This window comes from Triticum aestivum, chromosome 2B, assembly GCF_018294505.1.
Source record: "Triticum aestivum cultivar Chinese Spring chromosome 2B, IWGSC CS RefSeq v2.1, whole genome shotgun sequence".
Lineage (NCBI taxonomy): Eukaryota > Viridiplantae > Streptophyta > Magnoliopsida > Poales > Poaceae > Triticum > Triticum aestivum.
In genome coordinates, this window is record NC_057798.1 from 799,376,710 (window position 1) to 799,392,193 (window position 15,484).

A 15,484-nucleotide genomic window follows, 5' to 3' on the forward strand; every position below is an offset into this window, starting at 1 on the left:
TTCTCTCTTGGGACTATCATTTTGGTGCAGTGCTGGAGGACAGAGGCAGGAGGTGGAGATGTCAAGTAATGCCTGACTGACAGGTGCTACGCTGTGTCATGCCTGTTCGGCAGGTGCTACGCACGACAAATCTTCTAGAGACTTCAAGCTGTGTCGGCTTGTGGTACTTGGCGGCATGGTGCGGCGGTGTACCGGCGGTGACCGCGACATGTTCAGTAGTTTGCGCGCGGGGAGGTGGTGCCGTTGGGCGCCATGTGGCGTCGACGGATGGACGGACTGGCAAGGATGATGCAAGTCTCTTTCCTGAAGATGGGTCATCGGTTCGAGGATAATGAAGGTCTCTAAAACGTGTGCATGTGGTGTACGCTTTAGGTTTGCTCCACCGGTTGTAGGTTCCGATACGTTATGTGGATGGATCGGCAACGGCACCAATTTTAGATATGGGGAGTGAGAGCACTTCACATTATCGAGTTTGTAGGTGTGAGTGGTGGCTTCGGGTGGCTTGATACATGTTTTTGTGAGACATTTTTTGAATAATTAATAAAGATGGCTGTATGCATCGATTGATGCAGAGACTTGGGGTTTTAACCTCCTTTTCCAATAAAAAATTAAAAAATCTCTACTTCTCTACTTGTTCAGAGAAATGTGTCTGCTATGGAAATGTTGGTTAAGAGTTGTCTTCTACACTTCTATAATACTCCCACCACGCTTCCTTTGTTCAGACATATGTCCATCAAATGCAATTTAGGAAAGACAGATCTGCCAATGTCTAAGACTTCTCATGTTTTGCTCCTAGCCTTTTTTTTTGCATGCTTGCATAGTTTCATCAAGCATTCCTTGGTACCACAAAAAGAGACTCAAAATCATGGTTGCTGCACAACTCAAATTTTCATCAGTTGATCTCCCTTGAGACCATTTATTTTCTGTTTTGTTTGGCCAGCACAATTTGTTTGCAATAGATGCAAGGTTTTTTTTACACACGCAGCACTGGTAACTAACTGTACATACAACTTATACAATCTCAAAGCAAGCCGGAGCAGTTTCTGTTGTTCCAATCTACTCCCTCCGTTCCATAATATAAGAACGTTTTTTACACTAGTGTAGTGTTAAAAACATTCTTATATTTTCGGACAGAGGGAGTATAAAACAACAAAACATGAAGTACGTGCTATCTGGAGTTGTCCTGAAAAGAAGATATAATTCCAGCTGTCAGTACGATGACAGAGATGACAAGGCTGAACTTATTTCTACATATATTTAGTAGTTCCGATGCAATATACCCGCGTATCTGTTGTGGAGGAATCGTCTAAGATCCTTGCTTCAGATTTCTCGTTTGAGTAACTACCAAACAAGAAGACACAGTTTAGTAATCTTGCATGCATAATGAAGTTTGGTAGCATGAGTAATTTTGTGAAATCAAATATGAAAGCAGGATCAGGCTTACGTTGACAAGATGGTGACCCAGATTATCTCGACACAGTCGACCCAGAGAAGTCTATGTTCGACAGGAACCACACCATATGTAATTAAGTGTGCAAATGGCCACAGCTTCCATCCTGCCTGCAATTACAATTTAGATAGATCAACACTTTCAGCTTTGTAACAATGAGTAGCAAGATAAATAAAATGGGCAAAAGGTAATATACAATACTCTTATATTGCAGCACAAGTAATCTTATCAATCACATTTCAGTTTGTTTCCATTTTCACTCATCCACCTCCCCCAAATTCTTTCACAATGGTGTATCAGATCAGATGTATGTGCACCTTATTCAGTTAATTTACACCCGTTAACACACACATGTAGTTTCTAGTGTACCTAAAAGGCCTGAAGACAATACTAGGTGTCAATAAATGTAGAATGAAGAGGCAAAATGCATCTCACCGCTGTATTAATTTGCTCTACTATAAGCTCTACATTTTCTAACCGAATAACCGGTAGTATACCATGAACCTAACATACAGTCCCAGTGTCCAAAGATACTTAGTTTGGCATGCACAACCACATAGGCATAAATAATTCACAATTCAAAGGATGACCGATGCTTACAGTAAGCATGGGGAAGAAGGTGGACTTGAGCTCGCTGAATATGGTGGACGGAGATTCCCACCGAAGGAATCCCAAGGCGACGAAGTAGATGGTGTTCCACAGCCCAGACCAAGCTGTCTGATCAAATGCAGCCTTGACAGGTACAGCCCACCAATCCTTGCACGGAAACACCGACTGATGCAAGAAAGTGGATGCGTTCATGTCTGTCAGTTGCCTCATCAACATCAGATAAACTTGTACGGGTGAGCTAAGTATGTATGACCACAATGGGGTAATACCTCGCAGAAATTGTAGTAGTAGTGCGAAAGGGATCCCTGAAGGGCGAACCCTATGAGGCCAGACCGGAACATGCGAGCACGGTCAAACTCGAAGATGGGCTTCCCTTCGTAACACTGTAATAAGCAGGCCGGGGCAACACAAACAACAAGAACATAGTTAGCTATTGCAGCAGCAGAAAGGGGATGTAAAACAGTGAGAGTGAGCGAGGAGGAATTGGACTGGCATGCACCTGGGCTATCCAGTCGCCGAGGGAATAGACGATGCCACTGATCATCATCTTGACAAGAACCGGGTTGGCCTTGAGGGCCTCCTCGTACGCCGACCAGTTGTGCTGTGGCATGTACCGCAGGATCTCCAAGATTGTCCACCCCTGCACCGAATCCAAGCAAGAAAACAAATGTTAATCATCACGATCGAACCCCCAAAATCGAGATTATGGCTAGTTATTAGTTTATTACTCGCTCCATCCCATAATGTAAGATGTTCTTTTATACTACACTAGTGCCAAAAAAAATGTGTTACATTATGGGACTGAGGGAGTAGCTGTTAAAAGAAGAGGCAAGTTTGGCTGGTACCAATCGAGGAGGTCCTTACATGCCAGTAGTCGTGGTCGACGGTGAGGAGCTTGGTGAGCGCGAAGGTGATGGCGCCGAGCACGATGGCCGCGTTGATGCCGCGGTCGAGCATCGGGTGGCCTCCGCTGCCGTCAGGGGCGCCCTGGAAGGCGAGGCCCTCCGGCAGCTCCTCGAGCAGCCCTGCCGGCACCAGCCCGTCCAGCTCGCCGGCCCCGGATCCCGGCAGCACGTCGGACGGCTCCGCCGTGGCACAGGCGCGGCGGAGGCGCCTGGAGCATCCCGCCAGGCGGACGAGAGACAGTGCGCCGGTGGAGGCGGAGAGGGGGTTGCAGGGGAGCCGCCTGCATGCGGGGGAGAAGGCCACGGACGCCGCCATCGCTGCTGCTCTAGCCCCGACGCCACCACACGCGCGCGCGCGCTGAGGCTGGTTGGCTCTCAAGAAAAAGACATTGGTGTTTAGCCTTTGCTTCCGACCGATGCTTCTTTTTGCGCGTGGTTTTATCCTGCGGGGCAGGTGTCTGCGACCGCGTCGTGGATCTCTCGCGGCCGCTCCATCCTGTGGAGGAGCGGAGTCGGCAGCATGCTGCGTGCCGGTCCGCGGTAGTCTCATTTCATCCGGGCCAAACCTCTCTCTGCCTCATACGGTGGGCCACTGCACCACGAGGTCCACGACAGGGTATCCGTGGAGAGATGCAGCCCGGTGGAGATTCCACGCCTCCGGTGGCTTCTGTGGCCATTCTCTTCTCCGTCTCATAAATTGACTTTCCCCGTGTTGGAAAACCTACATGACATGTTTTCGTCTTTTTTGTGTGGCCAATATGCTGTGGTCTCAGCGACGCATCACCAGCCAGCGGTTCTTGACCGGTCTCAGATGAGCGGACTTGGCCGGTACACGAATGCGCATGATGGATTTCTCCACACTTTTTGACAACTATGGCAGATCTACCTAGTGGAGTTGGCGGGTGTTGCTTGCTTGTACACCGAGCTGACAACACATATTTGTTGTTACTTTTTCTTTTCTTTGAGAAAGGACTGAAACCCATGTTCTCTACCTCCACCGATGCACACAGCCAGTGGCGGAGCTACAAACCAAGAGCAGGGCGGGCCAATCTGAAGAATACCACCCAAAAAATTCAGAAATAGCCCAGTTAGGCCCATACTTTGCATTGTTTTTCTTCTAAGCTGGGCGGGCGAAGAAAATAAGGAGCCCCCCCTCCCCCGCTAGGGTTCCTCTCCCGCCGCCGCCGGCCTCCTAGCCTGCTTCCGCCGTTGCCGGACGCCGGGCGAGCGCCTCCAGGCTCGCCCCGCTCCCCCACGCCCTCCCCCTCCCCTCCCGCGGCGCGCCCGCGCGCGCCGGGTGGGAACCTTACCTGCTGCAGCCTCGGACCCACCTTCCTCCTCCCCCCCCCCCCCCCCCCCGCCGTCGCAGGCGAGCTCCATCAGGCAAAGCCCGGTGGGCGTGGCGGCGGCGGGGCCCTTCTCCCCCTGCTTGTGGGACGCAGGCGCGGGGCGGCCTCCTCGAGCTGCGGCGTTGTACTTCGCGGGGTTCAGCAGCTCGGCAGCGGGCTCGTGGGGCAGCCGGCTGGTGGCGGCGCGCCGGTGCCCTGGGTCTCGTCCGTGGCGGGGCGGCTGCGGCGCTCCCGTCTCGGGAGGTGGCGCGCGGTCGGCTCCCTGCTGGATCCAGCCAGATCTGGTGGTGGGGGTCGGCCGGCGGCGCATGGTGGCGGTGGTGCGTGCCGAGCAACTCCGGCGCTATGAGCTCGCCGGGCGATGCGGGTAGGGCAGCGGCCGGGCATGGCCTTTGCTCCGGCCGTGGGCGGCGACATGTGGAGGTTCGGCGGTGGTGGACTCCCGGGGTCATGGTGGCTCCATGGTGGCTTGGTGGATCTGCTTGCGGTGGCGGCTGGCTTCTCCGGCGCCGGCTTGTCTGTGAACGGACCATTTCGGCCTTCACTCCATCTCCTTGGCGCTCGGTCGCTACTCCCTTTGATGGGCTGGCCCTTTCCCAGTTGTGGTCCATCAATTGTCTCGCGCCCGGTGCAGCAGGACCGAGCTCGTCTCGCGCACAGTGCCGCAGGACCGAGCTCGTCTCACGCACGGTGCAGCAGGACTGACCTTGTCCCCGCCCCACGGTGCTGCAGGACCGATCTCGTCTTGCGCTCCGGGCTACAGGATGGGTCGATGGATGCCAGTGTTGGCCGACCTATTGGGTCTCGATGCTGGGGGTGGGCCATGGGTGCAAAGGCGGATCCTTTTCTGCTCGTCTCTTTGGTTGGGGTAGCGGCGGGTCTCGGGTGCGGTGGTGTCAAGGTCTTGGATGACTGGGCGGCGGCCCTGGTGGCGGTGCACGGTGCTCTTGGGCAGAGGCCGTGTCTTGGCGCTGCCCGGTGACCATGGCCGTGTGGGCGGCGTGGTTGCCGGGGTGTAGCGTTCGGCGGCGGTGAGTGCTGGCCAGGGCGAAAACCTGCTCTATCTTCAGACGGACCGGCGACGGCGAAGCTCGTTCCCTTCTTGAAGGCGTCGTCGCGGTTCTCACTGCTCGTCGTGCGGCTCAGGGGGGAAATTTGATCCTCGGATCGGGCTGTGGCGGCGCTCCGGTGTCGTATCCTTCCTAAAGGCACCGTCTTAGAGTCCACGGTTCGTTGTATGCGGCTTCATCTCTTCGTGGTAGTGTGCTAGGGGTGGTGTTGCTGTGCTCAACACTTTTGTATCCTTCCTTAAGTGTGTGTGGTGTTGGCGTGCGTTTGTATCGGATGATGTTGATCTTTGCTTTATATATAAAACGGGACGAAAGCCTTTTTCGATAAGCTGGGCGGGCCATGACATTGTTTTGCCCCTACATAGCTCCGCCACTGCACACAGCCTTAGATTATTGCAACATTTTACGAGAATCCATAAATGTCCTGGTGTGTTTTGTTGATGTTCGGGATATGGTCGTCATGTTTATTTATTTGGCGAATTCGGCAACTCCGTTCAGACTTGGTGCATGGCAAGGAAGTACGTCCTCCTGAAGCGTCGACTGAATTTCTTGACAGTTATATAAAATCGACCAACCAAGCGAGGAGGTACACTACTGATCAAATTATAAAAGGGAAGATGCCTATGGATGTTGCCCATGTTATACCTGAGGCGAAGTGCTCTGTGCCGGCCCTGTTGTGGCCACCTCCACCGCCGGACCGAGTGGTGTTGTCCGTGGACGGGTCCTTATTCATTATTAGGGAAAAGTCTAACAGTAGCGCGGGTCTAAAGCCTATCAATAATGCGGGGAGCGGCGCTATTGATACAACGCTACAGCCAACGTTGCGCGGCTTGACACACGCTACTGCTATACCTACTTAGCAGTAGCGCTTCGCTTACCAACGCTACTCACTACCAGAATTTACGCTATTGTTGACGGACTCATCTATGCCGACGGGGGCTGTTGGCATAAATGGACATATCCCGAGGGCCTAGGTCAGGCCGTAGGCGTAGAAAAGCCGTCGGCATATGTCCATGTATGTCGACCGGGGTCGTCGGCATATTACGGCTGTCGGGACCGCTCGCGGTACGCCTATGGGGGCCGTCGGCATATCAAGGGCTGTCGGCATAGCCCGGGCCCGGCTACCCAGTCAGCGGCGACCGTTTGACGGCGTCGGACCTAGGCTGACGGGTGCTAATGGCGGTCGTCGGCATATTTTTGCTGACATCACCGATTCACGCCGTCTCCACGTCATCGATCTAAGGCGAAAGGGGGTCTGTGGTGTGGCAGAGGTATGCCAAGGGCATAGCCGTCGGCGTAGGCCTGGCCCATGGCCTCTGCCACGTCATCAATTTGCGTGCTTCACCACCTCATCGATCCAGGGCATCGTCGCTCCGTGTGCGCAGCTATGCCGACTGCCGGTGGCATAGAATTTGTCCCAATTTTTCCCTATTTTATTTATTATTTTCTTTTTTTTCACAACATAAATGTGCCTTATCTAAACAAATACATACCCCAATGGTGTATCGATTGCCCCATCACGGACGTCGCTGCCGCCGTGTCACGGAGGGGGGAAACGATCGACATGGAGGGAATCTGGTTAGAGGGGGGAATCATGCGCGCCGGGTCAAGCCGGAGCGAATCTAGTGGCTGGTTGGGTCCAGACCCTGTTCGGGGATGTTGCTATGGGCTGACCTATCGCAACCAGGTGGAAGAGTCCACTGGTCAAACCACGTCTGGCGAAAGTAAAGGGCTAGATCATCAGGTCAACTAGGCTAGGGTTTAGTCTGGTCTGGTGGCCTTCAGGGTGTAGCTATGCCACTGAAACATCACACGGGTCCTGATGCATCTGTGAAAGTGATGTGGCATGCATAGACGCCCATATTGGGGCTCCTTGGTTAGCCCCCCTCCACGGACGGCAGTGCCGCCGTTATTTGGAGGGGGGAATCATGCGGGTACGGTAGAACCGGTGGGAATGTAGTGGTGGGTTGGGTCTAGACCGTGTGCGGGGATGTTCCTATGGGCTGACCTATCGCAACCAGGTGGAAGAGTCCATTGGTCGAAGCATCATTTTGTTTTATTTTTACATGGACCGTCATTTTCTTCAACTGGGATTCGGGGTTGATACGTCTCCAACGTATCTATAATTTTTGATTTTTCCATACTTATTATATTATCCGTGTTGGATGTTTTATATGGATTTATATGCTATTTTATATGATTTTTGGGACTAACCTGTTAACCTAGGGCCCAGTGCCAGTTTTTGTTTTTTTCCTTGTTTTTGAGATATACAGAAAGCGAATACCAAACGGAATCCAATTGACCTGAAAATTTACGGAGATTATATTTAGACCAGAAGAAGCCCACGGAGCATCGGAGATGGACCAGAAGAGTCCCGAGGCCACCACGAGGGTGGAGGGCATGCCCCCTACCTCATGGCTGCCTCGTGGACCCTCCTGACTTGTTCCCGACGCCAACACCTCTTATATATACCCAAACTTCCAGAACAAAATGAAGATTGGGAGTTCCGCCGCCGCAATCCTCTGTAGCCATCAAAAACTAATCGGGACCCTGTTCTGGCACCCTGCCGAAGGGGGAATCCATCACCGGTGGTCATCTTCATCATCCCGGCGCTCTCCATGACGAGGGAGTAGTTCACCCTCGGGGTTGAGGGTATGTACCAGTATCTATGTGTTTGATCTCTCTCTCTCTCTCTCTCTCTCTCTCTCTCTCTCGTGTTCTTGATATGGCACGATCTTGATGTACCGCGAGCTTTGCTATTATAGTTGGATCTTATGATTCTTCTCCCCCTCTACCTTATTGAAATAGATTGAGTTTTTCCTTTGAAGTTATCTTATCGGATTGATGTATGTCTTGCATGTGCTTATCTGTGGTGATAATGGGTTATTCACGTGATCCACTTGATGTATGTTTTGGTGATCAACTTGCGGGTTCTATGACCTTGTGAACTTATGCATAGGGGTTGGCACTAGTGAAATTATGAACCCTAGGCTTTGTTATGAAGCATTGCAATACCGTTTTCGCTCACTTTTATCGCTTGCTACTTGCTGTTTTTATTATTTTCAGATTACAAAAACCTATATCTACCATCCATATTGCACTTGTATCACCATCTCTTCGCCGAACTAGTGCACCTACACAATTTACCATTGTATTGGGTGTGTTGGGAACACAAGAGACTCTTTGTTATTTGGTTGCAGGGTTGTTTGAGAGAGACCATCTTCATCCTACGCCTCCCACGGATTGATAAACCTTAGGTCATCCACTTGAGGGAAATTTGCTAGTCCTACAAAACTCTGCACTTGGAGGCCCAACAACGTCTACAAGGAATAAGTTATGTAGTAGACATCAGGGGTGGCCTTCGGGGTGTAGCTATGGCACCGAAACATCGCATGGGTCCTCATGCATGTGTGGAAGTGTCGTGGCATGCGTAGATGCCCTTCTTGGGCTCCTGGGTGTGGCCCCCCCTCCATGGAAGGTTGTGCCATCGTCACTTGGAGGGGGGAATCATGAGCGTTGGGTCGAGCCGGAGAAAATCTAGTGGCTGGTTGGGTCCAGACCCTATTCAGGGATGTTGCTATGGGCTGACCTATCGCTACCAGGTGGAAGAGTCCACTGGTCAAAGCCCGTCCAACGATAGTCAAAGGGCTAGATCTCCTAGCTAACTGGGATTCAGGGTGGCCTTCGGGGTGTAGCTTCATACGTCTCCAACGTATCTATAATTTTTTATTGTTCCATCTTTTTATATTATCATTCTTGGATGTTTTACAATCATATTATAGTCATTTTATATCATTTTTTGGTACTAACCTATTGACATAATGCCAAGTGCCAGTTGTTGTTTTTTGCATGTTTTTTGCATGTTTTTTGCATAGAGAAAGAGAACGGGAATCGAGCGGTTCAAGCTAAGTTAGGTGGCTTTTACGAGCGCCCTATTCAGCACTCCCAAAATAATTGCCAGATCTAGGGCTAGGACCTTTTCTGGGAGCCTGATAAACGAATCTCATAATTCATGGTCTTTGATTTTTCGTGCTCTCAGCCAACGCATTTGTCATCTCTCATTGTCCTCTCTGATTTACTTTCTTTGTCCCTATATGTGGTCTTTGGTTCCATATCATTTTGTGACAGATTTTCAAGATATCATATCTTTTTGTTGATCGGCCAGATTTTTTCAAATCCCAAGTCCTCGTCACTAAAAAGTTAAAAATGGAAACAATGATCTGCCCTAACATAGCCAAATAGAAATTCACCACGTTCAATCCCATTTTGTAGCCGGTCAAAGAGGTAGACCAAGCGGGCCCATAGATCAGCGATTCGTCCGAGACCGCACGAGGGAGGGTGGAAAACCGCCCCCACTTGCATGTGGCCCAAATATATGTATGCAATGGTGGTTTGATGTTTAAATATCTAATAAACACCTCTGATGTGGCAATTGCTTCACAAGCAGGATGATGATTGATGGGCCACAATTTTGAATTCATGAATATTTTCTGAATTCCTAAACATTTTTTGAATTCATGATGGGTTTTTGAATCCATGAACCAAGTTTCAAATCCATGTTCATTTATTAATTCATGCAAATTCTAAAATTTTGTGAACGCTTTTGAAATTATGCACATTTTATTTAGTTCATAATGAATTTTAAATTTCCAAACACTTTTCCAAATTTTTGTTTTTTCCAAATTTTTGATCATTTTTTGAATTGCAAAATTATTGAATCCAAAAACGAAGAAACCCGATGAAAAGCAAGAAAGAAACAAAAAAACAAAAAAAACTGTGAAGGAAACAAAGGAAATCGATAAAAACTAAAGGAAAAAGTAAAAAAAAAGGATGATGAAACAGATAATACCAAAATAAAAATAAAAATAAAACAAAAAGGAAGAAAAGGGACCAAATCTGTTCGTGCACTGTGAGGACTAAAGTGAGCGGTCATCAAATGTTTGGCGATCACAAAACAGAAACAAACGGGTCGACCCAGCTACAACAGGGGAAGGAGAAAGCTTCAAGTGAGACTAAATAGCCACTTGCTATAAGAGATTTTAGTACTGGCGCTTGCTGAACATGGGTTTCCGGGAGCTAGCGATCCATGTGGGCCACGACACGCTAGCCCAATTCATCTGTAGGGATCGCCTGATTATGTGGTACGCCTATGTCTCGCTTGATGTGAGAAGTAGGGCACCTCGCCTGAAGGGAACCGGGCTATATACATGGCACTTGCTAATATATACAAAAAACACTTTACATAAAGCATTTGAAAAATGCTAATCAAGCATTCCAAAAATATTTCACATGTATACAAAAAATGTAAAAAAATGTACAATGTGTATGAAAAAAATTGATCTTGTATTTAAAAAATGTTAATCAAGGAATTTTAAGAATTCTAATAAAGTATTTAAAAAATATTAATCAAGCATTACAGAAATGTTAAATAGGTATAGATAAAATGATTCTCATGCATACGAGAAAATGTACAATGTGTATGAAAAACTTTGATCAAGCATTTGAATAATATTAATCTAGTATGTGAAAAATGTTAATCAAGCATTTCAAAAAGGTTAAATGTGCATAGGAAAAATGTTTTCCATGCATATGAAAATGTATATGAAAGAATATTGATCATATATTTAAAAATGTAAACATGTGCAAAAAATGTCAAACGTGTACAAACAAATGTTGATCATGTGTTGACTTTTCTCAACTCCATAAGAAACAATTTTATATATACGTTTGCATTTTTTTTAATACAGAACTAACTTTTTTTAGTATCTGATTTACTTAATGCTTGTTGTAATTTTTTTTGTACATCAGAAACTTTGTTATACATGTTTAATTTTTTAAAAATATAGGATCAACATTTTTTCATATAAAAAATGAAAACAGTGAAAACCAACAAAAACTAAAAAGGAAAATCCAAATAAAGCCACCGTAAAACAATGAAAAACAGCGAAACCCGAGGAAAAAATTAAAGAAAACAAAAACCCAATGAAAAAGAAGAAATATACAAAAAGAAATCCCCAAAAGAAAATAAAAGAAATCACCAAAGAAACCAGAAGAAAAAAAGAAAAAAGGTGAAGAAATAAATAAATCCGAAGTATAAAATATTAAAAGAAAAAACAAGAAAACCGATGACAAAGAAAGAAAACAGAAGTACAACGAAGAAATAAAGTAAAACAAAAGAAAACGAGAAAAAAAAAGTGTAACAACGAAAAAAGAAAGTGAAGAAACTGGTGAAAAAACAAAAAAAAACCCGGAGAAAAAAAAAGAAACAACCCGAAAAAGAAATAGAAACGCACAAACGAGCACACCGAGCGACAGTGAGCAAGCGATCAACGCATGAAAAATGGGCCGGCCTGTTTACTTTAGGGAACATGAAAAGAGCCACATATGGAGTAAGTGTGTCTCATTTTTGAGAATGCATATCCGCGGGGTGCTATGTTCGAACCTGCCGCGTAGCCCATGAAAAAACCCAAGGCCGCATGCGTCGGTATCAGACAAGATTTCTGGTACCATTTCGGCTTTGGGCTAGCGGGAGGGATGCCGCCACCGATGGAGAGCAACAATACTTCTTTGCCGAACTATGTTTTGAGCGCCACACCAAGCATCTAGTCATCAAGACATGTGCTCGCTTGGGTATTTTAATCTAACCTAGTTAAATTTCCTATAAATTATTACCTTTACTCATGCATGCTCACTTCTTTTCTATATATTTTTGTGTTCGACAGAAAAGCCGCTCTGGCGTTTCAAAAGCAATTGTGTGTTTTGCCCGGATAAATTTCAGATTTTCCACCCAAGCTGCGCGAAGTTTACATGTGGAAAGAAGAGGCACAAAAGGAAATTCTTCAGGGAGAGAGAGATGCTTGGCAGGGCTTTCATGCTTAGACACACTCGACAAGACAAAACCTTTAGCTAGGATGGAAAGATTCAACTCTTTGCTAGGCTTCCCGGGCTACATTTGGATATAGCTATGTAATGTACTAAAGTGGCAACTATCAATGAAAAAAGTTATCGAAGCATTGCTGACTTGGGATCTAGTTTCGATGATCCCGCCTCGAGGAAGCTAACGGTGAAAGAGGATTGTTGATTGGGTTAACGAGTGGAGAGATGAAACTTTTAAAAATTCAAACTTCATAGAATCTCTTGGTGATGCCATGTGTATAAGTCATTTGTTACATGCAAAAAGAGAGAAGGAAATGAGCCGCCGCATGTGAATACATGCGGGGCCGATACGTGATAATGTCCATGTGTGGAATCTTGGATCCCATGATTTAAGACTTCTAGGGCGTGTTTGGTTGTCTACATGAGGCCCGGCCTGGCTCGCGCGGGACGCAAATGGGCCGATTGGTTGCCTTGTTTTACTCTTCGGTCCGCATGACACGAACATTAAAGCAGCTCCGAGCCAGGCCCGCTATAAACTGCCGAATCAGCAGTTTCTCTCGAGCCAGGCCTAGTGGAAGCATAGCGAGCGGGCCCCTGCACGAGGACAAACGGGATGGATGTGAGGTGATTATGCGGTGTCTTCTTCAACCTCGAGTAACCTCCTCTTTAATCTGCTCTCTCCCTTGTCCCTCTAATTTCCACAACGGTGCTTCGATTCGAGGTAAGCTCTACACGAAAAAGATGCATATGGATGCTCTGGTTCCATTCAGCCGATCGGTTTGTAGTTTCGTCGAACGTTCATGCTCAATTTCTTGTTCCCGTTTGCAGCTATTTTGAAAGAATTTTGTCAGATTCGTCGCGCACGATCGATCGTTTAAAATTTCCTTTGACCAGCAGCCTACTCTCGCAGTTCCGCACAACATTCATGTTGCAAGTTTCCCATTTCGACAATCTTAGACGAGAAGATCTACGTATTTCTCATGGTTGTACATATGGATATGTGTGCTGTGATTTAAGACACTGCTTAATCATTCCTCTAGCTGGCGTGGTTTCTCTTGGTCTCTTCTCTATCTCTCTACATGATCCTATTGCAGTTAAGCCGCCATGGCGCACACACTGATAGGGTTCTTCTCCTCTATTCTCTTCCACCGACCGGGTCGATCATCTTGACCTCCTCTCGGCCTCCTCTCTCGTTCCAATACACTGGAGTCGTTTTCGGTGTTGATCATCTCGTCCTCCTCTCTTGTCCTACTGCACGGACGATACCATGGCGCGAGCACTGCATTCTCCTTTCCTGTCACCGTCTTTGCGCGAGCACCGCAACTAGTTCGCCGATGGTGTCGCTCGCCATGCCGCCGACGGAGTCGCTTGCCCACGACTCCATGCTCGTCATGTCAAACACGGCACCACGTCCACTATCCACTGCAGTCGATATGGTCCAGCGCACACTGGATTTTCTTCCTGGTGACTTAGTATAATGAATTAGTTACATATAATGAGACAATGCGAAGGTTTTTCAATTTTTCAATTTTTTTTAAATTTTTATGCCCGTTTCAAAATGCTGTCAAAACGGCGGGAATGACCGTTCCTAGCTAGTTTTTTGGTGTTTCTCTGATTAAATAGATACTTATGTACCTAGAAATTATTTTTGGAAAAAAATAAAGAGCAAACTATGAGGCAGCTACAGTTCAAATATGACCCGCTTCCAACTGAATCGACGGAAATTTGTCTTTTTCACCAGAGGTGAATCAAAACTTTTTACACCCAACCATTTGGTCAATTGTGCATTAAATATGTCCTGGTATTTTAGAAAATTTATTTGGTCCAATTTTGCAACAAATATATGGTAGGTCCTTCACACAAAAAAACTCATTTTGGGCACTCGGAAAATGGAAAATTGATTTTTTGTCCAAAGAAAATAAAAAATCCCTTAGGCAACATTGTTTGCCATTCTAAGATGCACTCTTTTGAGCAATATGAGATCATTTGAACAAACTATGCCATGAATGTGGCCATAAGATTGACCATTTGGCTTGAAAGCCATGAATCTTCACACATGATAGCTCATTTCTGAGAACACATTTTTAAAACAATTGATGTATTACAAGTTAATAATTTTTCCTGCTAACTTGGTCACATGTAATGACACAATGCGAAGGTTTTCAATTTTTTATGTTCATTTCAAAATGCGGTCGAAACGACGGGAATGACCGTTCCTAGCTATTTGTTGAATCTTATGTACCTAGAAATGATTTTTGTAAAAAATAAAGAACAAACTATGAGGCAAATGCAGTTCAAATTTGATCCGCTTTCAGCTGAATCAGCCGAAACTTGTCTTTTTCACGAGAGGTGAATCAAAACTTCTAACACCCAAACATTTGGTTAAGTGTACATTAAATATGGCATAGTATTTTAAAAAAATTATTTGATACATTTTTGCAACAAATATATGCTAGGTCCTTCACAAAAGAACTCATTTCAGGCACTTGAAAAATGGAAATTGTTTTTTTCACGAGAGGTGGATCAAGAGCTTTTGACATGCAACTATTTGGTAAATTTTACATAAAATATGGTCTAATATTTTAGAAAAAATGGAGTGGCGCTATTTTGGAACAAACATTTGGTAGGTTCTTAAAAAAAACCATTTATGCACTCAGAAAATAGAAAAAGATTATTTTGTGCAATAAAATTTAAAGCTCTATTTGGCAACATTGTTTGCCATTTCAAGATGCACACTTATTCAAATATGAGATCATTTTGACGAACTATGCCATTGTTATGTTTTTAAAATAATCAAAGATTTGAGTCAATTTTTTTGAAATTCAAGCGCGAGACAACCGGCCAATGAGACGCGAGGAACCACCTTCACGCGGATCATCAAATTGGACGCAATATCAGCCATCTATCGCGCACCCATCCAACTGTGGCACTTCTCCCGAGTAACAAAAACCCTAACCCTCCCACCCACCCTCCTCGATCCCCGGTGCCGCCACCCCCACCCACCCACTCCTGACCCACCCTCTCGGCCTCTCCCCCTTCCCTCGATCCGCCAGATCCGACCGAGGCATGTCGCGCCACCACCCCCACCCAACCGCCGCTAATCCACCCTTGCGCTCGGTATCCCCGCCCTCCTTCTCTCTGCAGTCCATGGCCGACACCGCAACCTCGTCTCTAGGCTGCTCCGCAACGCCTTCGACGACCGCGCCCGGAGCGCAACGGCGCCGC

General features: G+C 46.8%; 1 protein-coding gene across 1 annotated transcript; it reads right to left on the reverse strand.

Moving 5' to 3' along the window:
* Nucleotides 1-866: 866 nt before the first annotated feature.
* LOC123042863 (protein SYM1) lies at nucleotides 867-3,385 on the reverse strand. Its single transcript, XM_044465234.1, has 7 exons — nucleotides 2,924-3,385; nucleotides 2,559-2,699; nucleotides 2,329-2,442; nucleotides 2,051-2,224; nucleotides 1,445-1,560; nucleotides 1,281-1,341; nucleotides 867-1,183 (listed from the first exon to the last, which is right to left on the reverse strand). Exons 1-7 carry the CDS (start codon nucleotides 3,278-3,280, stop codon nucleotides 1,169-1,171), a joined length of 978 nt encoding a protein of 325 aa, XP_044321169.1. The 5' UTR covers nucleotides 3,281-3,385; the 3' UTR covers nucleotides 867-1,168.
* Between the last annotated feature and the right edge of the window lie 12,099 nt (nucleotides 3,386-15,484).